The following is a 26510-nucleotide window of genomic DNA, read 5'->3' on the forward strand; positions in this document are numbered from 1 at the left end:
CGTAAGTATGTTGTCGACATATAACCCTTTCTTAATCAGCTCGGTAATTTCACCTGGATGTGCTTCTAAATGTTTCTGGATCGTCGCATTGAGTATAAAAGTGAGCATGTAGCTCCAAATAGTACTGACTTAAATCTGTATGTCTTTTATGGGGTTGCTGGGTCGCTGAGATCAGATAACCAGTAAAATCTAGTGACGACACTATCGTTGTCGTGTTAATCAACGTTCAAGAATGCTTTCGTTCTCGATGTCCGTGCACATGGCGTTCTTGATGTTTCAGAACCGGGGCAATATTTTTGTAAGGTCAATCAGGTGGGGAGGGATGTTCATCAAGCATTTATTAAGGCTGGAGAGTCACGTGACGACTTGCAGCTACAATCGTAAACAATGCGTATTGAACTGGTCAGTGAGTCCTTCACAGGATCGTGGGGAATGTAGTGAGACTTTCTGTTGGTGTGCATTGCATCAGCGGTTATTTATTTAATCTGTTGATCACTTCCTTGTCGACTGTTCACTTCATTAGTAGGTAATATTTCGTGCTCTTCTCTCCATGGTAGTTTGGCAAAGTATGAAAGTGAAGGTGATACATGTATCTTGGTTACGTGTTAGGTACTATTCATATTCTTGTTTCTAAGTAACAAGCTCGACTCTCATTGTTTCTACCTTCCATATATTTCCGGGTCGACTTTTTCTCTGACATGCGTCGTGACAACATTCATCATGGAGATGTTAATATGTATGGTATTTCTTGTTGTATTTTTACTAATGGGTCCCACCAGAAGGTATCCGATTTTTGATTGTATGGCTGTTGGTCCGTTGCCACGAATAACTTCATCTTGCATCGTCCAATAATAATCAGCTCCAACTAACACTTTTATGTTGAATTCATCATTCTTAGTCACTGGGTGAGCGAGCTTCAGTCCCTTGAGGTAAAGTAGTTCTCTAACTTGGTGTCTGTAATTTCTAAACCGCATGGGAGTCTCTAATACTCTCAGTACTTTGATTGGGATTTCTTCGGTAGCAGACTCTAAATAGATAAAGGATATTTCTAAATGTCGTAGTTGTCGCTCCTTGACAAAGATAACATTTCTTTCCCTTTAGGTTTCAGTTGAAGTTTATTAGCCATGTCTTGGGTTATAAAACGAAATCATCGAAAAGTATATTAGACATAAATGACGCACTGGTCGATTTTATTGTTGATACAGCATGTTTCATTAGAACTGGACAGGTTACGATCGAAACTGCAGTGCCTGTGTCCTTCACGTTGTGTTGTTGATTAGTAGTATTCTCTGTTGTTGACAGTATTTCCATGCGGCTTGGGTGTACTTCCGGTCGTTGCTAAAGTATTTCCAGTGTATAAACTTGTTCGTTAGCATCTGGTGCACTTCTTGCAGCGGAGTCTTGACTTGCAGTCGGATACTTTGTGGTCGACAAAGCTGTTTCTTCTTTACAATGTCTAGTCACTGCACGGGATCGGTTACTTTTCTGCATTCAATACTTGGATGCTGTCTGCCATAATACATGAACATTTTAATTGAACTACTGGAGACTTTCTGATGCACATTTGAATTGTTTCTCAGCTCCGTAGTACTCGGACTTTGTAAGGTAAACGGATGTCATGGCTGTGATATCTTGGGGGCTAATAAAATGAGGAATCAGCATCAGGGATGGTTATCTCGGACAACAAACAGCTTATTAATTCAGACAAGCACCATGTGTATGACCCGTGCGCATGTGATCTTGGTTATATTCCAACCAAGTTATTTGACAAATATAATACAACAGTGCTCATGTCGATTTCGTTCCTTGGACAAAATATGTATATTAAATGTATACTTAAGCTTTAAAAAACTCTACGTTGGTTTGGATAGGTATAACAAATTTTAAAAATACCTCTATTGACAATATAGCACGTATCAAGCGATCGCTTAACACAAATGAAAGTAAATAATTGATTGTTAAATTGACAAATGAATCCGTTACTTGACCCAAACTTGATTAATCAATTTTAGGCTCTTTGGATGGGCCTCTGTGGACGAGTGGTAAAGCTCGTTAACTTCAAATCACTTCTCTCTCATCGATGTGGTTTCGAGCCTAACCGGGGCTTAGCATTCTTCAGGTAAGGAAGACGTCCAACTGGTTTACGGAAGGCCGGTGGTTATATCCTCCAGGTGCCCACCCGTTATGAAATAATGCCCAAAGGGGCACTTGAAATATTCCTCTACCACGAAAAGCTGGAAAGCGCCATATAATAATTGTGTCGATGTGACGTTAAACCAACAAAAGCAAAACATAGGCCCTTTGGCATTGGTTGTGCATAGATCTCGATGATAAAAAAATATAAGAAGTAACTTGAAAATTCATTACACGATTTATGCATTTCGATTAAATATACAAAAGGACTGAGTGCATTTGATACAGACTATTTGAATAGACAAACTGCATGACTGTTCAGTTGTTTGATTTAATTCAGCAATGTATTCACAACGACACAACTTTGCCTTAATTCTCGAGTTAATTGTCTTGTATTGTTTAATGTACTACCGAATGAATTTTTTTTCAGAAGCGCCGGCGATAAACAACACTCCAGTGGGAATTGCTGTAAGTGGTGGTTGTTGTTCTTTGTGATATTTACTGATTTGATAGTCACATTTATCTCATTTTATATACTTTATATATTGGTTATGGAAATTAATTTTGGAAAGAAAGTTGAGGCGCTTTACACTATATACCTTACGCATTTATCATATCCTTGTGACAGGTATTACAGACAATGGGACTTTCGGTAACCTTTAATATCGTATATTTATATTATTCATACAATTTATATGGGAAGAAAAGGCTTTTAGTTTCGGCAAAACAACATCGGCGTTATAATAGCGAACGCGGTCGTTTCCTCGAGAAAGCACTCGTAACCTTACGTCATACTTGGTATTTTTTATGCACATATACAAAGGCAAATCAAATATATAAAATTTCGCAGTACTTTTGTTTTTCTTATAATTCTTATATTGATTTTAATTGTCGTTCCTTATTGCCACGACAAAAATGAAAATGTTGCAGGCTCGGTTTGATTCCTCGTTCTTGGACGGTAGTGGTAACGCATGCTGTCGTCCAAGCTCTCTAGTCCCGGGCTGAACAAACCTCAACATACACACATGTTGCAATTGCAAAAACAATTTAGACATCCACAGATGTTTAAACGGGGGTGCACACGTAATCTTTAATGATACACTAGTGTGTTATTCATGAGAAACGGTGTATGGTCTCTGGTTAAGATAATTGGCTTAACCTAAACGAGAAAACAGCAGGCCAAACTAAACAAACTGACTTTAGAAATAGAATATCAGCTCTGGGAGCCTGCATATCACAAAAACTACCATAACCAAAACCAAAATACAGGCACCATATACAAGGGTTGATTATAAAATATACAAAACTATGAAAGCAGGAGTACTGGAACCACCCAAGCCAAAATGCTCAACCTGAAAAAATTAAAGTACCAATACCACAACAAAAATTGTGTTGAACGTTCTGAAAAGATTGAAATATAACAGTTCTGATTGATGTGTGTGTGTGTGTGTGTTCGGGTTTAACGTTTTTCTCAACAATTTTTCAGTCATATAAACGACGGTGTCTACTTGTAGCAGTGAGCACAATGCCCAACTTTATAGTGCTGCCTCACTGGAATATCACGCCGTAGACACGTGGCATGATACCCCACCCAGTCACATTATACTGACACCGGGCTGACCAGTCCTAGCACTATCCTCTTAATGCTGAGCGCCAAGCGAGGAAGCTGCTAGTACCATGTTTTTCGTCTTTGGTATGACGCGGCCGGGGATTGAACCCACGACCTCCCGCACTCAAAGCGGACGCTCTACCACTAGGCTACCGAGGCGGTTCTGATTGATGTATTCGAATTAATTTGTTTTCATCGCGTTATATATATATTACAATAAAATTATTTGTTATTAGACAACATTTACAGAGGAGGAGTAAGCAAGGTAAAAGTAAAATATAGTTTTTATTTACATCTATACATTTCATGTTATCAAAATAGAAAAATTTGAATCGACTCCAATGGAGACAAGTAAAAGAGGGTAAACAAAGCTAGCCTAAAGAACATAAAATGCCCCAGTTGCCCTTTCCGTTAAAGTACATTGTACATAATGTAAAACTTTTTAATTTGGTCAAATGTCATCAGATCTAAATTAACTGAATAACAATATCATCTTTCTACATGTAATATGTGACAGTCAATCTTGTAACATGTATATAATGTATTTTTATCTACAGTAACGTAAATTCTTCCATATTGTAATTGCCCCTTGCCGGCGGGGGGATAGAAAATGCCGGCTGTATCTCCATGCAGAGGGGTACGACTCCCCCGAAAATGGAGCCACCTGGGGAGATGATATGTACTTGTTTACATGTGTACATCCTCTTTTTGGGATGTTGGTGCAAATACACATCTTTGGCCTCTGATTCGGTGTAGACGTTTTTGGCGGTCGTATTGGCCCGATACGATCAATCGGCTAGTCATGCCAAGCCCTAGAAAATCTCTTTAATTACGTTTGCATCTACTTGTTCTTCACTTTAAATATCATCTATGTGTTTTCATTTCTAAATTGTACAATTTTCTGAGCTTTTGCAAATTTATGTTATACAAAATCTGATGTCTCTCTCTATTGTCATATCTTAATGCGCTCAGCAAATTTCATTGTACGTTCACACAGTTATTGAACACTTCACTGTAATATGTATTTCCATCTTATTTCCTAGAAGGCGGTGGCTTAGGGTCAATTGGTTGGGTAGAGTAGCAATCCCTTCAATCCCCTTATTGTTTTCTGCAATACAGCTGGTGATATAAAAAGATTGCAAAATATCTGGCCGAGTATACCACTACAGTATCCCTAACATGTATAAGCTGGATATCCGCTTTGTTTACATGTTCCCTTGTTGGACTCCGCGGCGGGTGGGGGCTGCGAGTGATGAATCTGAATAATTTAAATATGGAAAATACAAATAAAAATAAACGACCGCATACGGAAACAGACTCTGACTGCAAGGAAGGTGAGAATTCTTCTCACCAACCATTTGACTCAAACACTATTTACCTTAGCTTTCTTCTGATTCAGTCCACCGACGAAACATTTAAAATGTCAAGTATCTCTCCTTTTGTGATTGAGAAAACACTCGAGAGTGTCGCTGGTGCTCCAAAATCAGTTAAGAAACTACGTACAGGGGACCTGCTCGTGGAGGCTGACAAAGCAGCGCATGCACATAATTTACTAGGCATGACGTCATTTTTAACCACCCATGCAAGTGTATCCCACACCGTTCTCTGAACTCCTCAAGGGGGATCATTCGTTGTCCTGATCTTGCAGGAGTATCGGTGACGGAAATTGTGCGAGAACTTGCTGCGCAACATGTCACTGCTGCTAGACGCATTGAAATAAAGAAACTAGGCAAAGAAATCCAAACGAACACTATCATTCTAACATTTGGCGTTCCATTTCTTCCTTCTGTTATCAACATTGTCTATCTTCGTACAAAAGTTTCCACTTACATTCCAAATCCTCTTCAATGTTATAATTGTTTCAAGTTTGGCCACAATGGAAAGAACTGTAAAGCTGATCACATTTGCCCAAAGTGCTGCCAAGATGGCTATTCTCATGAACATGACACCTGCAGATATCCATTGCGTTTTGTGAATTGCGGCGAGCCCCATTCAGCCAAGTCTCGAGACTGCAAGACATGGAAGATCGAAAAGGAAGTTATCCATGTCAAATTCACACAGGGCATTGGATTTCCTGAAGCTAGACAAATTGCCAATGCTAAATTCGTATCTCCATCACTGACATCGAAATATTCTTCCATAACAAAATCTAACTCAAACAAATCAACTCAATGTATTGATGCGTCTACGCAAACTGATTCTGTGCCTGTTCCAAATGCTCAAAACGAAAAGCCAAAGTTGTAGCAAAACCTGTTCAGACACCAGTAGTTCAAAATGCAGCTGCTAAACCAAGGCTGCCACCAGCTGTACCAAATGTTCCCAACTACGCAAATTCGCAATCGTCAAAGCAAAATGTTACATCAAATTCTAATCAACGTGGGGTGAGTCAAACACCCAGACAAAAAATTGACTTGAAAACTGATGGGTTTGGAAAGGGATTAAATGATCCCATACAAACCCATAACCGGTTCTCTCTTGATATGAACCGGTTGACAGGGGGAGATGATGACGATCCGCCATTATCTGCTCCGTCCAGTGTAACTAGCACAGAGGAGGGGAAGATCAAAATGTTCCCACCTCCTGAGTCAATGCAACACTAATACTTTAAATTTCCAGTCGTTCAGTTTTCGTTTACCATTGTAAATGGAAAGTAAAATTATCCAGTGGTAAATGGAAAGTAAAATTATCCAGTGGAATTGCCGTGGACTTAAAGCAAATTATAATGAAATTCTCCTTCTCTTATCAAAATATAATCCTTCACTTATGTGTCTTAGTGAAACATTTTTAAAGGAAACGGACAAAATGGCTTTCAAAAATTATTCAGTGTATAACTTCATTAATACTAACACTGATAGAGCTTCTGGTGGTACATCTATTATTATTAATAATGCATGTCCGCGCAGAAAAATTGTTCTAAATACAAGTGTTCAATCAGTTGCAATAAACGTTACATTGCATCGACCAATTACTATCTGTTCGATTTACATACCTCCCAAATTTAAACTAAATCTTGAAGATCTTGATGATCTTATAAAACAATTACCACAATTTTTTTTGCTTATGGGAGATTTTAATGGTCATCATGAATTTTGGGGCTGTTCTGACAGCAACACTAGAGGTCAAATTATTGAAACTTTTATTGAAAGAAATGCCCTCTTTTTATTAAATGATAAATCAAAAACGTATCTTCATCCTGCAACAGGTAACTTTTCTTCGCTTGATTTGACAATTTGTCAACAGAACATCTTTCTTGATTTTGAATGGAAAGTACTGGATGACTTGCATGGTAGTGACCATTTTCCAATTATTATTTCAAATACTTCTAATCTGCCATCAGACCACCCTTCATATTTCAAATTTAATAAAGCTGACTGGAAGCAATTTGAAACGTTATGTAAAAATGATTTGACTTGGGAGAATTTTACTAATTTTTATGATCCTATTGATCGGTTTTCGGTTCTTCTGTCCGATATTGCTGACAAGTCCACTCCTAAAACTTCAAGAAATGGTAAACATAAAAATAAGCCTTGGTATAATGATGATTGTAAGACCGCTGTTCGAAAACGTAGAGCGGCCATCAAAAAATTTAATATACGGCCGACAAAAGACAATCTTCAAGCAGTTAAGATTCTGAGAGCAGTGCTCGCAGAACTATAAACAAGCAAAGAAAAGATCATGGCATTCATACGTTTCATAACTTAATTCTAGGTCATCGGTTAAAAACGTCTGGGAAATGATTCGTAAAATAAATGGAAAAGGAAAACCTTCAAATGTTTCCCAAAAAGCAGACCAGTCTATTGCATCTACCAAGGAGGACATTGCCAATACACTTGGTGAAACTTTTTCAAAAAACTCTTCATCAGACAATTATGATAAAAGGTTTCAAAACATTCAATCAACTAAAGAAAGTAAACCTTTAAATTTTGATTCAAATAATGATGAAGATTATAATAAACCTTTTTCGCTTACAGAATTGTTTGACTCTTTAGACAAATGTCATGATACTGCAGGTGGCCCAGTCCAAATTCATTATCAACTTTTAAAACATTTACCACAAGAATCATTAGACCTCCTACTTGAAATTTATAATATTACATGGAAAACTGGCATTTTTCCAGATTCCTGGAGAGAAGCTATAGTTATTCCAATACCAAAACCCGGGAAAGATAGCACTAACCCCAGTAATTATAGACCGATTGCCCTTACTAGTACTGTTGTTTATGTAAAACTCTAGAACGTATGATCAATTCTAGACTAGTTTGGTATCTTGAATCTCAAGGCCTAATTACTAACTTTCAAAGCGGTTTTCGCAAGCAGCGCAGCACAACTGATCATCTTGTTCGACTGGAAAATTTTATTCGTGATGCATTTGTTAAAAAAGAGCATCTAGTGTCTATCTTTTTCGATTTGGAAAAAGCTTATGACAATACCTGGAAGTATGGTATTATGAATGATCTTAACGACTTAGGTTTAAAAGGTCGTCTTCCAACATTTATATCACAATTTTTATCTGATCGCAATTTTAAAGTACGTGTTGGTTCAACCCTGTCTAACTCATTTGAGCAAGAACAGGGAGTTCCACAAGGTTCTATTTTATCTGTTACACTTTTTAGCATCAAAATTAACAATATAGTGAAATGTTTGTTACCAGAGACAGATTGTTCATTATATGTTGATGATTTTTTGATATGTTATCGTTCAAAAAATATGCGTACGATTGAACGCCAATTACAGCAGTGTTTGAATAAACTTCAAACTTGGGCCATGGAAAATGGTTTTAAATTTTCTCAATCAAAAACTCAGTGTGTCCACTTTTGTCAATTACGGAAACGTCATTGTGACCCTGAGCTTTTTCTAAATGGTACAAAAATACCCGTTGTTGACGAAGCAAAACTTCTTGGTGTTATTTTTGATAAAAAACTTTCTTTTATACCACACATAAAACACCTGAAAGCCAAATGTTTGAAATCGTTGAATCTTTTAAAGGTAATTTCAAATACTGATTGGGGAGCAGATCGCAAGGTTTTGTTAAGACTTTAAAAAGCTTTGATTAGATCCAAGCTGGATTACGGTTGTGTTGTTTATGGTTCTGCCAGGAAATCGTATTTACAAATGTTGGATACTATCCATAATCAAGGTCTTAGTATTGCTCTTGGCGCATTTAGAACATCGCCTGTTGAAAGCTTGTATGTTGAAGCAAACGAACCCTCCCTTTACACGAGACGTGAAAAACTGTCATTACAATATGCTCTGAGGGTAGCTGCCAACAAATCCAATCCTGCTCATAAAATCATATTTAAACCCAAGTACCAGGATTCGTATGACAGAAAACCAAACCAAATAAAACCTTTTGGATTTCGCATCAGCAATTCTATGAAGGAAACTGATTTTGAATTTGATGATATAAAAGAAAACTTAGTTCTGAATACACCACCATGGACTCTTTGTTCTCCAACAGTTCTTTTTGATATGAAAACCGCCTTGAAAAAGTCTGAAACAAACCCTGAAATATTCAAGTCCAAATATAATGAAATCAAGTCGACTTACAAAGATCATTTTTCAATTTATACAGATGGTTCTAAAGATGATTCAAAGGTTGGATGTGCCGCCGTTTGCCATCTGCATCAATCAAAATTACGTTTGTCAAATAACGCTACAATTTTTTCAGCCGAGGCAAAAGCTATTGATCTGGCCCTTAATTTTATTTCAGAATATAATGAAGAAAAGTTTATCATCTTTTCCGACTCACTTTCTGTATTACAATCAATACACAACCGTCATACAGAAAATCCTCTAATTCAAAATATTCTTGTCAAGGTTCATGAACTATCTTTTAAGAAGTCCATCATATTCTGTAGGATTCCTAGTCATGTTGGTATTCATGGAAATGAGGATGCTGATACCGCAGCAAAGAAATCACTTTCATTAAATCAATCTAAATTGAAATTACCATATACTGATTTTAGGTCAAATATCAACAAATACATTTTAACTAAATGGCAGTCTTCATGGAACAATGCTTCGTTCAATAAACTTCATGAAATTAAACCTACTTTAGGTGAATGGCACCAGGGAAATAGAGCTGTTCGCAGGGAGGAAGTTGTTCTTTCTCGTTATCGAATAGGTCATACTCGGTTAACTCATTCGTATCTTTTGAACTATGAAGATCAACCTGAATGTGTACCATGTCAAACACCGCTTTCTATTAAACATATTTTAATCAACTGTGTTGACTTCGATCCACAGCGCAATTCATACTATAATGTAGAATCGTTAAAAGAGTTGTTTGAACAAGTTCCTGCCGACAAAATTTTGCAATTTTTTAAACAAATAGGCATATATCATAAAATCTGAACTTTTTACTTTAATAGTTTTATAGATGCTTTACAATTAACGTAATTCATTTAACTTTTTTTCTCGGCGATATATGACCTTTTTGTGTCGGTTCGCCGTAAAACCCAACTCATTCATTCATTCCATATTGTAATTGATAAACGCCTAAAATGGGTTGCTCGGCTTCCGGTGTTGTGGTCTGTGGGCCAGTTTCTGTAAGTCATCTAGTTTTTCGATTTTGTAACCCAAAAATTAGGCAAAGGTTCATTCACTTCAGCCTCAATACATTACACACAAATATTTAGTAGATTATTACAATACTGACTTTCAGATATTTGCTTTTGCTTATCTAACAGTTCTAAATAAATTAAAGACTCATTGTAACAATTGTTTCTATCGTTTGAAGATTTCTACAAAAATTAGGGGTTAAAATATCCCACCCAGCCGAGCTACATTTTCCCCATTTTTAAAAACTCATAAAAGTATCAAAAGTTTTGTATGTTTTAATAAGATATCATAATAGCTGTGTTAAGATTCACAATTTTATATATTTCCATCAGAAAATATAATACTTTGCAATCAGTTTACGTTAAGAATCACAATTTTATATATTTCCATCAGAAAATATAATAATTTGCAATCAGTTTACGTTAAAGACAACGTGTATTCAAATGTAATGCATATAAATCACATGCTGCTTGTCAATAAATCGAACCTATGTGTGTTTCGTTCAGAAAGGCATTAGGTACCACTAATTTTCTTGTATTTTAGATGTCAAAGAAAGCTTACTTTTGATACTTTAGTTGATAAAGATACTTTAAAATGTAACATACGTAACAGTCGCTACTCAAATGTTCCACCTTCAAGAATTAGCAACATTGAAAACACACCAACAATTGCATTTGAATGCTTTCGAATTGAATAAATTACTGAACTGCACACATGACCGTTATAATTTTGTTGGACAAACAACAGTAAAACAATGATGCCTCTTTCAGCATCAACGTAAAGATAACACAGATTAGCAATTTGTATGGTTTCTGCTTCAAAGATTACGAACTGATATTTAACAGTAGACTTGGTCACAGTATGTGCGCAGTCTGAATATTTTTGACTTCCATTCAAAAGAAATACAGAACATGAAATTATCTAAGAATCAAATATACGTTACCTAGTTTAAAAGTCACATATTCATTTCATATTTCGTATATTATTATTCCAGGCTAATGCATGTATCATGCTTACTGGCATTGCAAAGTACCTACCCAGTCATTTGCAAAGTACCTACTCGGTCATATTTACAGCATTACAAAGATGAAATGAAACATACATTATGAAACATACGTTACCACGATTACACAGAACATTAAGTAACATTAAAGCTAGGATAGATTAGACAGAGGTTTTTATATTTTCAATGGGTTGTATTCATTACATTAGTTTTTACTGACATGTTGGTCAGACCGACATCCACCCTTTCAAGTATTATGAATGATAATATAACATTATTATATAGCTCAACATTTGCCTAATTTCCGGGTTACGAATTTCAATTTTTTTTACCTTGGCCCACCGACCATTGGTGTTGCAAATCAATATGTGCATTATCGGGGTAGATTTTGTTTTTGTACATAGTGACAACTTTACGAGTGTTTTGAAAAAAAATGCAAAATGCTATTTGACACTAAAATGAATAAAGGTTACATGTGTGATATATCAGCTTACTAATTTAAGAATCACGAAAACTCTGCTGGCTTGAACTGTCAAAAAGTATGGAATCATGAAAATGCCCATGTTATAACTTCTGTGCCTACATTTTGGAAATAATCAGGAATATTACATATACTTCAATAAAATGTTGCTCTTAGGGAATCGATTGGCAAAAGATAACCGGGAATGGCATTGCGCCACGGAAATAGAGTTGCTCATATACATAATGTCATCAGTTAGATCTTTTTAACTCCCAACAGGTTTTACAGTGTGATTTTTCTTTCCGTTATCATTTTTATTTAGTTGTCGTTTGCAGTTTACGGCCAACGCTTGGCAGAAGGTACACATAAAGACATCCATTAAACTGTTTGCATCAAGATACAATTAACGCTGACACTACTTTGCTGTTCATATGGAGATTAAAATCACGTGGAACATTTGCCTCAAAGAATTTCTCTTCAAATGGTCTTAAGTGCGCATGCCCAAACCGAAAGCTAACGTAACGATCTACGACGACGTTAACGACAAACGAAATGTATCCACTCTTCTGAAGAATTTCTAAACCTGTCTCCGATTTAATGCTGAATGTTTAATAATGCAGAAAGAATGAATAAATTACAACAGGAATGCTTCGAAACATTGTTGTCTTGAAATGACGTCAATGACGTCATGACGTTATGTGTCAGTTACCGTGTAAACTTGATAACTTTCATTTGAAAGTACGTACTTTTGTGCATTTTCTTTATTTGAAATATTTTTAAACAGCCATTATTTGCTGAAATATGAGTCTTTCGCTCTCAATAATGATCATCATTTTGCTTCTTTTATGTATATAGTTATACTCAAATGTTGTGCGGAATGTAAGAAAATGGATGATAGTAAAATAATTTTCTTTAATTTTTTTGGCGGGGGTGGACTAATATGTGAGCGTAGGTTAGAATGTAGTGCGGAGAGATAATCAAGGTGCGGAGGAGGAGGATGTGTGCTTTAATTCGCGATTAATTATCTTTCAAGAAATGTCGGTCCTTCAATGGTAAGGTCGCATAAATCATATATTTTTCCTATTAGACAAATATATCTTGAACGAGTCTTTACAGAAATTAATCACGTAGACTAGACTGGTTTAGTCTTTAACTTTAAAGAAGATCACTTGATTTTAGCTCCACTATTCGGAGGGGGGATGGGGTGTCTATTCTTCTTACGAAGGCGTCGGCGTCAGTGTTGGCATCGGCGTGAGCTTACTTGGTTTAAGTTTTGCGGCAAACTGTTTTTTGTTTGTTTGTTTTTTTTGTCAGCATACAAACAAAGTATGTGCAAGGGATGTGCCCATTATGCGTTAGGTCAAGGTCACAAAGGCGTTATACCTAGGTTATATGTTAGGTTAAAGGTTTTCGGCAACCTTTTGTTTTTCTGTCATATCTTTGTTACCATAGCTTATATCTTAATGTAAGTTCACATAAACATTGTCCAGCATATAAACAAAAGGTGTGCAGACGCTGGGCTCATTATACAAAAGGTCAGGGTCACAAAGTTGTTTTAATTTGACTTTTTTCATGTTAATTTTATTCGAGAGCTTCGTTCATAGACAAAGTTTGGTACTGTAAAAGATAATAATTTGAAATTAAAAATGTTTCTTTATAATAATCATCTGCGTGTGAGGTTCAATCACCAAAACTCTTATTGCTTTTTTTGACAGGATTATGCCCTTTCATATTTAAAGTATTTTTGGCAATCTTCGTTTTCTGGACATACATTTGGTACTATAAAAGATAATGTCTTGAAAATCAAAATATGTCTTTACCATCATCATCTGCATGTGTGGTTACAATCCCAAAAACTCTAATTTGTGTTCTTGACACAACTATGCCCCTTAATAAGCGGTTAAGTAACATGTCGTATGGTCGGGCAATGGAGATGCCCTGCTGTCGGTAAAAAATGTCGTGCGATGCGATCAAAATAACTTGTTAAGCACTCTGGATAAAATGCCGAGTGCTCTGGCAATAAGATGTCATACACTCGAAATGTCGAGTGCTTCTGCTATATGATTTCACTTGCTCGAGATAAAACGTTGAGCTTTCGAAGTAAGATTAAAACATGAATATATATTTGAAAGTCACAGTTGCCAGCCTCTCAGTGAATAGAATCAAGCTAGGACTGGACTGTATGTATGGGACCATTTCTGGAACGAAATGTTCTTGTGGCGCCCCAGCTTTTACGCCTTTGTAAAAAGGAGTTTGAATTTTACTGCAGAGATGTTTCTCATTAGTTACAAAATAAGATAAATATCCAACAGGTAAAGACGCGTTTTAAGAATGCTGCCGTCTCAACAATGTCGTGGAGAATTTGTCTCTGGTTTGGTTTCATTTGTTACAATTATCCTGCTGGGATTAATAGGGAAGACAAATTGAATGATATGTAATTTTTTGTTTGATATCATCGGAGACTTTTCTTTTAAATATACAATTTTTGTTAATCAAGATCGACATGAGAAACGTATGTGCTCCATTTAGGAAAGGTTGACAATGTCTTTCGTGCGCTTTAGTTAGAAGATGTTTTTACAATATTTTTAGAAGATGAGAAGAGCCAAATTGAAGACCCTTTAACAGACACTTTTTTAATTATTTTGCATTGAAATTGGAGTATGTAAACTACACTAAAGAGAAGCGACTTCTATAAAGTTAGTATAGACAATTCCCTAGTTTACTCCTTCGTTATATCTTTACTTTAATAGCAGAAAATCATAAAATACGCAAAACTGGATATACCAAAGATTGAGATGTTGAAGATGTATTACCAAAGCGCATTTTGGCAATTTAGTAAATGCGTACTCAGATTTTCAATGACTGTATTTATACACAGTTAACATTTTCCTGTTAGTTGAAAATTGAAAAAAAAACATCAAAAATATGTTAGAATATACAAAATTAATTAAATTTCTGTATCAAGGAAATAATTAGTGTAATTTATGTCTGGAACAAATTACCATAAGAATGTTTCAATCAAAATGAAGAACCAACCCAGCACGAATTTTGACATTATAAATTAATATGTACCGCTTTGCAACGAGTATACCGTCTATCAATGCAGACTTGAGATTATTTCCTTGTCGCTGTCTTATCGATATAGGTTGCGATGCTGACTGGCATAATCCATTGCAGACTATAATTTCCTGTTGTTGTTTTGTAAACTCTCTGGAAGGGTTAAATATTGTTATATCATTTTCTTTATTTGTTTTGTCTTTATTTCATTACAGTACCAAGACATGGTCCCTCTATAATCAGTTTCGTAAACTAGAATGCGGCTTCATAATGGATTATTTACATTTCGTCCATACTTGATGGTTAATATATACATTAGTTCAAACTAACCGTCTTCGTCGATGTATGCACTCCAACTCCACCAAGGTTAGAGAGATAAGGTTACATCATCAGGAAATTATTACGGTTATATAGTGATGTATTAAAACCTTACAAAATTTTCTGTTCTTTTTCGAGAACACACTACCTATATGTATTTGTAGTTAAAACTCAAATACTATATATGTATGTGGTGTTTTACTATTAGTTAGTAATCCACGTGGTGTAATGTCAGTACCATGTTGAAGGGAAGCAACTACTTCAAAAATAACATAACTGTAATTACGACTTTTTCCCGTTAAGATAATTGCATATAGTACCGAGTAGTTATTGCATGTAAAAAAAGTCTGAGAAATTACCATACATCCGTCATACATTGGGTAACAGTGCAACAGAAGTAGTATTTGTGGAATTCAGAAACTTTCCAAAAACGACCAAATACAGCAACACCTACCTAATGTTGTCAATCGCTTATTATCTAAAAAACACTTTTCTGACATAAAAGATGCAAGGTTCATCAGCTCAGCACTCTTCCAATAAAAAAGGGCAGGCTTTTGGAAGCTGTATAAGAAACTGTTCAGACAGATACTAGTATGAGGAAATCTTGTTATTCATAGAAAAGAAAATATTTCAATGGTAGTTAGGATCTGAGTACCATTAAGTTTGATTCTGCCGCTACATACTGAGACTTGCTGTACTGTTTGCCTTGTTCCCGGTGCTTCCGACGGATCTACTTTTCAGATTATATTTACTTCACAACAACGGGTGTTAAGTGCTGTGTGGCGGCCGTAAAAAGTCTACACTTCGACTTCATCTCAGAGTTGTTATATTGTTTGGTCCTCGGGATCATTGATTTCAGTTCATTTAGATTTGAATATTGAATACTGCTTAAGCCGGTGCTAGGGTGCGTGGGCAGTGTTGCATTTTCCATTACTGCTAATGAACAGACTCAATCAAACCGAGTCTGCAATTTTCACTGTTTGCATTGTTCTCGGTGCTTCCGAGGGATCTACTTTCCAGATTATATTGAATGGTCAAGAAATGAATCAAGTGAGCTCTAAATGATAAGCACCCTCTCGTACAAAAGATCTGAATAGCATTTTAACATTTTTAGACAGTTTGTAGACAAAAGGTGCCTAGTCTGTTTTCTTCATAGTTAGCTTAATATGTGTAATTCATCAATACATAGCATCTTGCCATACATCTAACAGACAAATTACTTCTTACAACTACATGAATCGCTTTCATTATTCTGAAAATTGAGTTCCGAAATTTATGTATGAATCTAGCTTTGATCTATGGTATATTGGAAATCCTGAAGATACGACAGTAGAAGCACACTATAAAATCATGGATAAATAATTTATCTTAAGGGCACTTGGAAGAACTGTTCATACAGCTTTGCCATTTTCGTGTAAGCGTTGTAGAATGCGTCGTTTGTAACAGATCTTAAATCGAACTTTGTTGCAGTGAAACACGGATAAGGGACGTATATTTATAAAATTATTTATAAAGTGTGCAAATGTAAGTTGAATACAGCACGTGCAAAAGACTCATCTTAAGCTGTATAAAAAGGAGTGTGTTTACATTTCATTTATATTTTGTTATTCAGTCATTGTTGGGTTTTTTGTGTGTTTTTTTTTGTAACAGGTAGTTTCATATAATGTTCAGGTAAAAAGAGACAGATTTGGACGTATTGAAATTCAATTCAATTCAAATTTATTCAGACAAAAATCATAAAACATTATATATAACGTATACAGTAAAAATGCATGTATACAATAATTACTATATCTACAATACTTTGATTAAAATTTTATAAAAATCTAAAATAGAAATGCTAATCAATACATGAAAGATCACGTTAATCATATTTTATAATTTATGACATAGAAAAAAAAAAGAAAAAAGAGATGATCTTAACACCCAAGATGACACAATAAAGAAAAACTAATTACTTATTTCCAATGAGGTCTCATTTCATGTTTTTTAGATATTTTGATGACTACTGTATACGAATAATATGTGATATATACGAAAAGTTTGTAAGAGTGTTTTCGAACAATTTTCAATTAAAGAAAGCGGATAACACTATTATTCCTTTAACAAGATAATCCTTTCCGTAAAATGATTTTCAGCGACCAGTGTCAATTAAAATAGGACCACTTATAAATAAATTACGTGTCACATTTACAACCAAATGCAGTTTGTTTAAAATGAAAGGGTTAGGAATTTTTCCTAAAGATAAAGTAAGTAATTAAATTTCGGATTATGTGGTACTCTGGGTTTTTAAGGGGGTTTCACTTCATTTATCATTTATATTTTTCAGTTATTTTCAGTCATCATTTATAACAGGAAGTTTCTTTCATATACTGTACTTGAACGTATTGAAATATTGATGACTACTGTATACGGATAATATGTGATTTATACGAAAAGTTTGCAAGAATGTTTCCGAACAATTTTCAGTTAAAGAAAACAGATAACACTCTTGTTCCTTTAATAAGTTAACTCTTTTCGTAAAATGATTTTCAGCGGCCAATTTCATCTAAAATAGGCCCAAATATCAATAAATTACGAGTTACAACCCATACAGTTTATTTGAAATGAAAGAGTTATGAATTAATTATAACCCACTTTTAAATGTAAAATATAACGATAGTTTTCCTAAAGTGTTTAACATAATAAAGTTCTGCATTAGGTAGTACTCTGGATTGTACACAGACTGTCACTTCAACTCATAGTGCTGCAAATCAGTTGAAATTACTTGCATATTTCGAGGGGTAACTGGTCTATGTGTTGCAACAATAACATTTATATATCAAAATGTTCGTCAGGGTCTGTACTTTCTGGAACTGCTATTCATTTTGTCCCATCTGGATGCAAAGTCAGAGAAATCCAAGATGGCCGCCAAGATGGCTGCCAAAGCACAAACAGTTAGGGGATATTAATATTCATTACTTTCCCTTTCCATGGTTTGATTCAAAAAGATATATATCATCTTTTATGGTAGTAGTAATACCACTAATGCGATATAAGTGTAGTTTGATTCTATTTATCATTGTTTTTTACATTTTCTTATCTAAAATATGCAAAATTAAGCTCAAAATTAGGGGTTAGGGTTAGCATTTTCATATGTAGGATAACAAAGGACAAACAAATGGTGATTTCAAGCCGAAATTGTAGTTCGGAGTATGTTTATTTAGATCTTTCATCAAATAAAAGAACAACCAGTGTGTTAGAATTAAGTTGTAGGGTTTCAAGAGTGGGTGGGGTAGTTCTAATGCATTTCAGATGATCTTGTATAGTGTTAGGTTCTACATTTATTACGTTATATTTATAAATGAAAAAATAATAATATCTGATTGATACATTTACTCAGTATACAGTCACAAAGTATTTAACTTAATGCCAAGTCAAAATTTAAATGTATTAACCAAAATATGGTCAGAATTGGCTGCCAAAATGGCATCCAGAATGGCAGCCAAAATGGTGACCGAAATAAGGATCAAAATGTTGCAATATTTTACTCTAAATTAATAGCTTCGTGCTTTCACATCAGTATTTACTAAATATAAAAAGCTTCTGTAGACTTTTTTTTCTAAAATCACCATTCAAAGCAGATAAAATGATGCATTACTTAGTAAGCTAATAAATGTATCAGCCGCTAGTATACATTGTATGTTTACACTAACTAGTCATTTTATTTTATGCTAACTAATGAAATACTGTATTCTATCAGTTAAATATTTTCATTTCTCATCGCTCACACTGTGAAAATATGAAATCTATATTTTCACACTGTGAGAGATATGAGCTCCGCCCCCTAATACATTGTGTATGAATTTTAAATTATTTGCTTAAAACAGGATGGGGCAAAAAAAAAAAATTTTAAAAAAAAATTATAGTTTGCACTTTATTCTGAAGCTCAATAATGAAAGATCAACTTTATATATGGGTTTTGATCAATACCGTATAAGTACTTTTTCCTGTGGGCTTAATATTCTGCGATTTTTTGAAAAATGAGGTGGTATTAAATTTCTGCGCACCTTATTTCTGCGGGGTCTTCCTTCTCATGTTGATGGGATTTATTTCTGCGGTTCTGTATTCACCAGTTATTACATTAATTTCAAATAGACAGGTACATATCTGTTATTATTTTGACAGTTATGTTTGCTCCCGGTTTGAAAATAAAAGTTAAAGGATACTGATGTAACATCGTCATCATCACATGATGTTGAGTGTTAAACGCAAGGAGAAACAGCCATTTTATAAATACGGTCATGCCAATCAAACACGAAAAAATGTCTGAATCTATTATTTGCAAACATTCTTGTCTGTGCATTGTAACGGTATGATAATTTTTGTTAATCACGCCTTTTTCAAGTCCCGTACAAATAACGGTAAATATGACCGACAGATCGGTTAATAATAGACACAAAGAATACAATGGATTGTGTTTGTCACATAATTTAAGAAAATTGAAACTGAGAGCTGACTGCTCAATGGTGAACGAAAATCAAAACAAATTCGATGTTTTTATTATGGTTTATTCAATACCAAAACAATAATAAAATGGTTCTATTATATTACCATTACTACTAAATTTTCAACTTGATTCGTCAGTCTTTGGCTACGTGGTTGACAAAAGCCGAGAACGCTAACGGACGTTGTATTATACTTAACCGGATTATAATGGCGGCTTGTATTGTTGTATCACAGCATGTCAGGACAAAATTTTCTGCGGATTTTAAATCTGCAGTCTTATTGTCTTCTGCAGAAATAAAGTTCCCGCAGAAAAAAGTACTTATGCGGTATTTAATTCCAGTTTTCACTTGGAATAATTGCTTTCAAATGAAAGAATACTAAGATTTACATTTTACACCCACCAATGAATGAATAGATAAAAGACTTAGCTTGCTTTCTTTTTGGTTTGAGTCAACTATGTACAGGGGCGGCCGAATCTGATTTTGACTGGCTTGTCCGTTTTTGTCATTTGCTATTTTTTACTTGTCCGTATGATAGTTATATAGTAAATTCTGGCCAAATTTCACTTGTCCGTACAAGCTTTGGGACAACCTGGGCAATACGGACAACTGAATTTGCCGGCCCTGCTATTTATTAACTCTGACCAAGCTTAGTATACACTGTCATTCTATTATAACTCAAACATCCTATGCCAACTTTTGCAAGTCTGTCTCATTTTCAACAATGTACAATGGTCATAAAAACACACTACAGTAATGTCTTATGTACAGGAAATTTTACCTTTTTTCTCTCTGTCTCAACCTGTTTAAACTGCTCATAGCACTCCTCTAGTTTGGTGTGTAACTCATTAGCAGGACCACTCCTTCTGTACAAAGATATCAAATTTTAGTGAGTTAAATATAGCAAAATTATCTACTCCATTAGTTATGTAATATCTAATATCTCTATATCTATATATATATGCCTATGTGAATAGTATAGAAATACAGGCACCACTCTGAATTACATCAATGACACCTGCATTTAAAGAAAGGACGAGATTCACTTAAGCCTGATATGGCCTATACAATTTGGAAAATTTTCAAACTGGTTATAAATGGAAAAAATATACATTGCTTGCAACCTGAATGTTAACCTGCTAAGAGAATTATTGGTTTTTCTACATTTATTTCAAAACAAAGATGAAATCAAAGATTTTGAGAGAATGAGCATTTTTTTGCCATATTTATGTCAATTCTTATTGTGGTTACCAGCCGTGCTCATACTGAAAATTTCTGATTTGTTTAAAATTCTGAATGGTTTCCCATACCTGAAGTTATCAAAGTATTTTCATTTAAGTCAGATATTTTCTTTGACATTGAATAATTTATAAACACTGCCTGCAGTTTGATAAAACAGTACTTCTTGATGAAAGATGAAAGAAAACTTGGAATTCACTCCATTTAAACACTTTCAGTTTTAGGCCTTTAATGGGCAAAAGTGAACCTTCTCCTTTATGACACCAATAGCCTATCCAATAACACTTTCAGTAGGCATTATCACAAGATTATGTTAGCAGAAAAAGCCACAAGATCACGTGGCCAAAAAAGTCATGAATACTTTTTGGGCAACTGCAGGATCGAGATTTGCGGACAGAACAGAGGGCATTCCTACAGTCCCCTCTGGTGTTTCACCAGTAGGGAACTAATTAGGGAGAGTAAGATGTGTTCTCAAAAATCTGACTAATATATATAACTAAGTGAAATTTGTGAGGTTTTCTTCAGATAAAAACATTCAATACATAAACACTCAATTTACCTCTGTTGTCTGAATGTAGGTAAGAATGGAGGGTAACCATACATGTAGCCTGGTGGTACACCTTGATACGCCATGTCAGTATACTGCACTGGTATCATACGTCCAAATGCATCTATCGCTACCAAATCAAAACCTTCTGGTGGTACAAATGGCTGTTGTAGTACTGTACCAGGAGGTAGCATAATTGGAACCTTTTGCGCTGGATATTTAAGAAGCTGTGGCTGTGGTACACTTGTTAGAAGATGCGATGTTTCCATCATCACCTGGCCACCTAAAACATCTGTTGGCAATTTTTCAGTCTTCATTACCGGCATGTCTTGTCTCCCCTGTACAGTATAGAACTGTGTGGTTGGTTGTGTGGTTGGTAAAGGTTGTTTAAGCACTGTCTGCAACTTAACATTCTCTGTATTAGTATGAACTGATGGCACAAAGTGTAATGGTTTTGCTGAACTTTGCGATATCATCTCTTTACTTAAAGTAGATGCTCTCTCAAAACTTGGTATTTCTGATGCCAAACTGCTACTTGAGCTCATGGGGATAGAACCTGGTGTGCTTGGGTTAGACCAGGCAAAGTTACTGCTGTGGGCACTGGGAATTCCACAACTATTAGGAGTTTGAGTCAAAATCCTTAGTGGTTGTGTTTTATGATTTACGAAAGAGCTTTTGTTATTAATGTTACACAAGGTGTTTGAGTCTTGAGAAAGTGGCAGTACATTCTGATCCCTATTGAATGCTGTCACTATAGGCTTAAAGCCGGTTTTTCCATTCATAAATGGACTTTGAGTTGCCTGACATGTATCTGGTGAATATAGATCAGCTCTGTCAAAATTATACTTCAAAATATCCTCATCTGTAAGTCCCTTATCACCTTTGAATGTTAGCGCACGTTTTGCGGATGAATTCGTCAGTGATTCTGCTATACTTTTAACATTATTCAACAAGTTTTGAGTCTGCTGAAAATTGTCTGAATTCTGTTCAAGATCACATTTTGAATTCACAAAAGGCTGAAATGCCGAACTGGTACCGGTCACCTCAAAATCTTTGCGAGACAACATTCCCTTATTACCAAACTGAACATTATTCAGCTGAGCACTAGCATCCCTTCTACCATTTATGTCAGACTGGTCAATGTTTTGTGCAATATTTTGCAACTCGAGATACGAGTCAGTGTCGCTGGAATGCATGCTGGATTGAGAAGTGTATGAAGAAATGCTACTTCTCTCTGACAGTCTCCTACGGGAAGGTGTTGATGGCACAGGTGAGAAAAAGTTGAAGCCAAGGTCTTTGCTTGACATGCACATGGGCTGGTTGCTGAAGCATGGCATATGCTTACCTACATCCCCATGCTGTGGACAGAAATAAGATGAACAAGTGAATAATCTTTTATCATTTTTAACAGTTTTTCAGTCATGTTAGAGCAAAACAGTTGCTTAACGCAGCACCTGGATTTCTGAACAGTGCTAATCTGTTCTAATAAAGTAATTAACTAATTTCGAACTAATTCACATAAAGAACAGTACTACTGGAACTAACTTGCAACTTCTCCACATGAAGGGGAGGCACTAGAACTTCTCCACATAATGCACAGGTGCTTGGGCTAACCTTTTGAGCTACAGACAAGGTGATTCAATTCATACATTAAATTCTGTTTGATGCTGTGTTCCTATATTCTTAACAGAACTAACCTGGTTCCCACAAGACACTGCCACCTTCTCCATATGAATCAGAGGTAAAGGAACAAGCGCTCAACTATTCGAAAAATTGATTGAAGAATGGGGTAAAAATATTTCTACAGATATTCAGACAAAAGAGAAAAATACATAAGACAAACAATGTTCCTGTATTTGTGGATTTTGATAAGTCTTGCACTAAAGGGCAATGTGTTTACCAATTTCAAAGTCCAAAAAGGACCATTATTCAGCCAAAATAGTTGTCAGAGTTATGTACTCTTGCCTACAGATGGAAATCATGATGATAAACAAGTGTTCAAAGTTAAAAAGCCATATATGTCAAATAGTTTTGACAAAACGTGAACTTGTATGAAAACAGAACCAATTTCCAAGTCCAAAAAGGGCCATAATTCAGCAAAAATATTAGACAGAGTTATGTACTCTTTCCTACAGATAGAGACTATTATACTGAACAATTGATAAAAGTTTCAAAGCCATACGTCAAACACTTTACACGAAATATGAACTGGTATGAAAAACTTATCCAAGATTTCTAAGTCAAAAGGGGCCGTAATTCAGCCAAAATCCTTGATGAAGCTAATAATTTCGAGGGGTGAATGCAAAAGAGGTCTAAGTGCTTCTTTATTTATATGCACTTAGACCTCTTTCGCATTCACCCCTCGCTATGTACTCTTGCCTATAACTGGACATGGTGATGGTCAACAGGTGTTGAAAGTTTCAAAGCTTTATCTTAAAAGACTTTGTCAAAATATGAACTGGTACGAAAAACTTAACCCAGATTTCTAAGTCAAAAAGGGCCATAATTCAGCCAAAATCCTTGAAGGAGTTATGTGCTCTTGCCTATAGCTGGACATGGCGATGGTTAACAAGTGTTGAAAGTTTCAAAGCTTTATCTTAAAAGACTTTGTCAAAATATGAACTGGTACAAAAAACTTAACCCAGATTTCTAAGTTGAAAGGGGCCATAATTCAGCCAAAATCCTTGATGGAGTTATGTGCTCTTGCCTATAACTGTACATGGTGATGGTTAACAGGTGTTGAAAGTTTCAAAGCTTTATCTCAAAAGACTTTGTCAAAATATGAACTGGTACGAAAAACTTAAACCAAGATTTCTAAGTTGAAAGGGGCCATAATTCAGCCAAAATCCTTGATGGAGTTATGTACTCTTGCCTATAACTGGACATGGTGATGGTTAACAAGTGTTGAAAGTTTCAAAGCTTTATCTCAAAAGACTTTGTCAAAATAAGAACTGGTACGAAAAACTTAACCATGATTTCTAAGTCGAAAGGGGCCGTAATTCAGCCAAAATCTTTGATGAAGATATGTGCTCTTGCCTATAACTGGCCATGGTGATGGTAAACAAGTGTTGAAAGTTTCAAAGCTTTATCTCAAAAGACTTTGTCAAAATGTGGACTCGTACGAAAAACTTAACCAAGGTGTGACGCCGACGCCGTGGTGAGTAGGATAGCTCTACTTATTCTTCGAATAGTGGAGCTTAAAATAAATCCAGACACATTCTATCAAGTTATCACAGAAACATAACTCTCCAACGAATCAAAATTAAGACCCCACAATCTCTAGATTTGCACATTCCCTACTGAGCTTAGGTGGTGCGCTTACAAGAATATTAAACATCTTATAATATTGGTTACATACTTATTTGATAACTCTGTTAAGTTTCATGGAACCTGAAACGTCAATATTTTTTCATACCGACGTTTAAATTTCATATCGGGTGTGTGATGTCATTTGTGACATCAGTTTCATGCATGTTGTCGTTTTTAAAAGTTCTTTTACGACTTTTAAATTTCACCCAGGCTAAATAACAAATTTATATCATTTTTATAAAAATTTTAGGTGTATATGCATACATGTAATAAAAAGATTATTAGATTTGCATCAAGAAATACGCACTCGTTCTATCGCAGAATAATACTGCGCTCCTAAAGTCGCGCAATATTTCCGCTGCAGAACTCATGCATATTTCTCGATATAAATCTAATAACCTATAATTATATGCACCATTTCAGGCTCAGACCATGGTAAGACCACTGACAGTCCACTTGTCAGCTGGATAATCTCCCCTGCTTAAAGCTTATAATCACAATCAAGCTCAAGTTATGGCTAACCACCTTGACTGTTTTGCAACAGATGACCCCTCAATAACTTTGTTTCATGATATTTTACCTGAGCTACAATAACTTTGGAGGTAGATCTATTAGCCTGATTGGAGTGTTTGTTGTACAGTTTATCCTCCCAGTAGTTGGGTGTACTGTGTAACTGGCCTGCAAATGGTAGCGGACTTCTCACATCAGATGCCCGTAATGTAGCACTGTCTTCTAGGCCTGCTGACCACACACTGCTCAGACTGAAGTCATGATTTCTGTAAACATTTATATAACAATTAGCTTTTTTTTTTTGATCACCAGAATTCAAAATGAAATTTTAGGTAATGCTTTGATTTGATAAAGTATACATTCTCATGACAGGGTTTTTGGGATGTTCAAATATGGAATTTTTTTCACAGTAAATTGTCAAAACTGGGAGAAAAGTATTGACAAATCAATTACAAATTTAAAGTATTCCCTATCGAAATTTAGAGAATATATTTCTCATCAGTTCTATGCTCCATGATAGGCGAGCATACAGTTGCCGATTTGTCCGTCCTTCCGTCACACTTTTGTCTGTAGTATAACTTGAAAAGTATTAATGGCATTTGATTGAAACTTCACATATGGAACTTTACCATATCTAGTTTTTGAATGATCTCCCTTTATTACACAAAATAAGGCTTGTCTAAGCATTACTTCAAAAGTATTTATAGCATTTCATTGAAACTTCACAAGATGATAGATGCCAGTGAAGGGAAATGCACTGTCAAAGAACCATAACTACCTTACCTAGGTTTTGAATTATATCCCTTTATTCAATTTTCTTCTTTTTATTATCTCCATTTGGTTTCTAATACGTTATTCCCCATATTGGGACAAGCAAATGCATTGGGGAGCATCATTCAGTTTTACTGATTCCTTGTTTTCTAAGTTGCTGCTTCTTGATAGACTTTTCTGAATTTCAGAAATGGGATAACTGATGTAAAACCCTGCTCTTGGTGGCCATGTTTATTAACATATTGAAATAATTTTAACAATCTTGGTAGAGGGTTACACAAGTACCATTTGTGTGAAATCAGACCGGCAGTTTCATTAGATTTTTTTTTATTCTCCATGATATAACATATAGGGAAAAGTGACCAACCAAGTGGACTGGTTTGAATAATTTTTAAAGAAGAACACCCATGGAACATCCACCCCAGAGTTTCAGAGATGTTGTTTGAAGGAAAATGTGGATAGGACAACTGATGCCAGACAGCGAGTGGTCACAAAAGCTCACCCCA

At 35.3% G+C, this 26510-nt stretch overlaps 1 protein-coding gene across 1 annotated transcript in view; it reads right to left on the minus strand.

Annotated features, from left to right (window-relative positions):
* Nucleotides 1-659: 659 nt before the first annotated feature.
* LOC123561052 (uncharacterized) overlaps nucleotides 660-26510 on the minus strand; it is a 41720-nt gene continuing 15869 nt past the window's right edge. Inside the window, exons 4-7 of the mRNA XM_045353205.2 lie at nucleotides 25304-25499; nucleotides 21427-22772; nucleotides 20410-20494; nucleotides 660-1070 (exon numbers count right to left, since the gene is read on the minus strand). Of these exons, the coding sequence (XP_045209140.2) occupies nucleotides 660-1070; nucleotides 20410-20494; nucleotides 21427-22772; nucleotides 25304-25499 (2038 nt within the window). The remainder of the gene's footprint in view (nucleotides 1071-20409; nucleotides 20495-21426; nucleotides 22773-25303; nucleotides 25500-26510) is intronic.

This window comes from Mercenaria mercenaria, chromosome 10, assembly GCF_021730395.1.
Source record: "Mercenaria mercenaria strain notata chromosome 10, MADL_Memer_1, whole genome shotgun sequence".
In the NCBI taxonomy this organism is placed as follows: domain Eukaryota; kingdom Metazoa; phylum Mollusca; class Bivalvia; order Venerida; family Veneridae; genus Mercenaria; species Mercenaria mercenaria.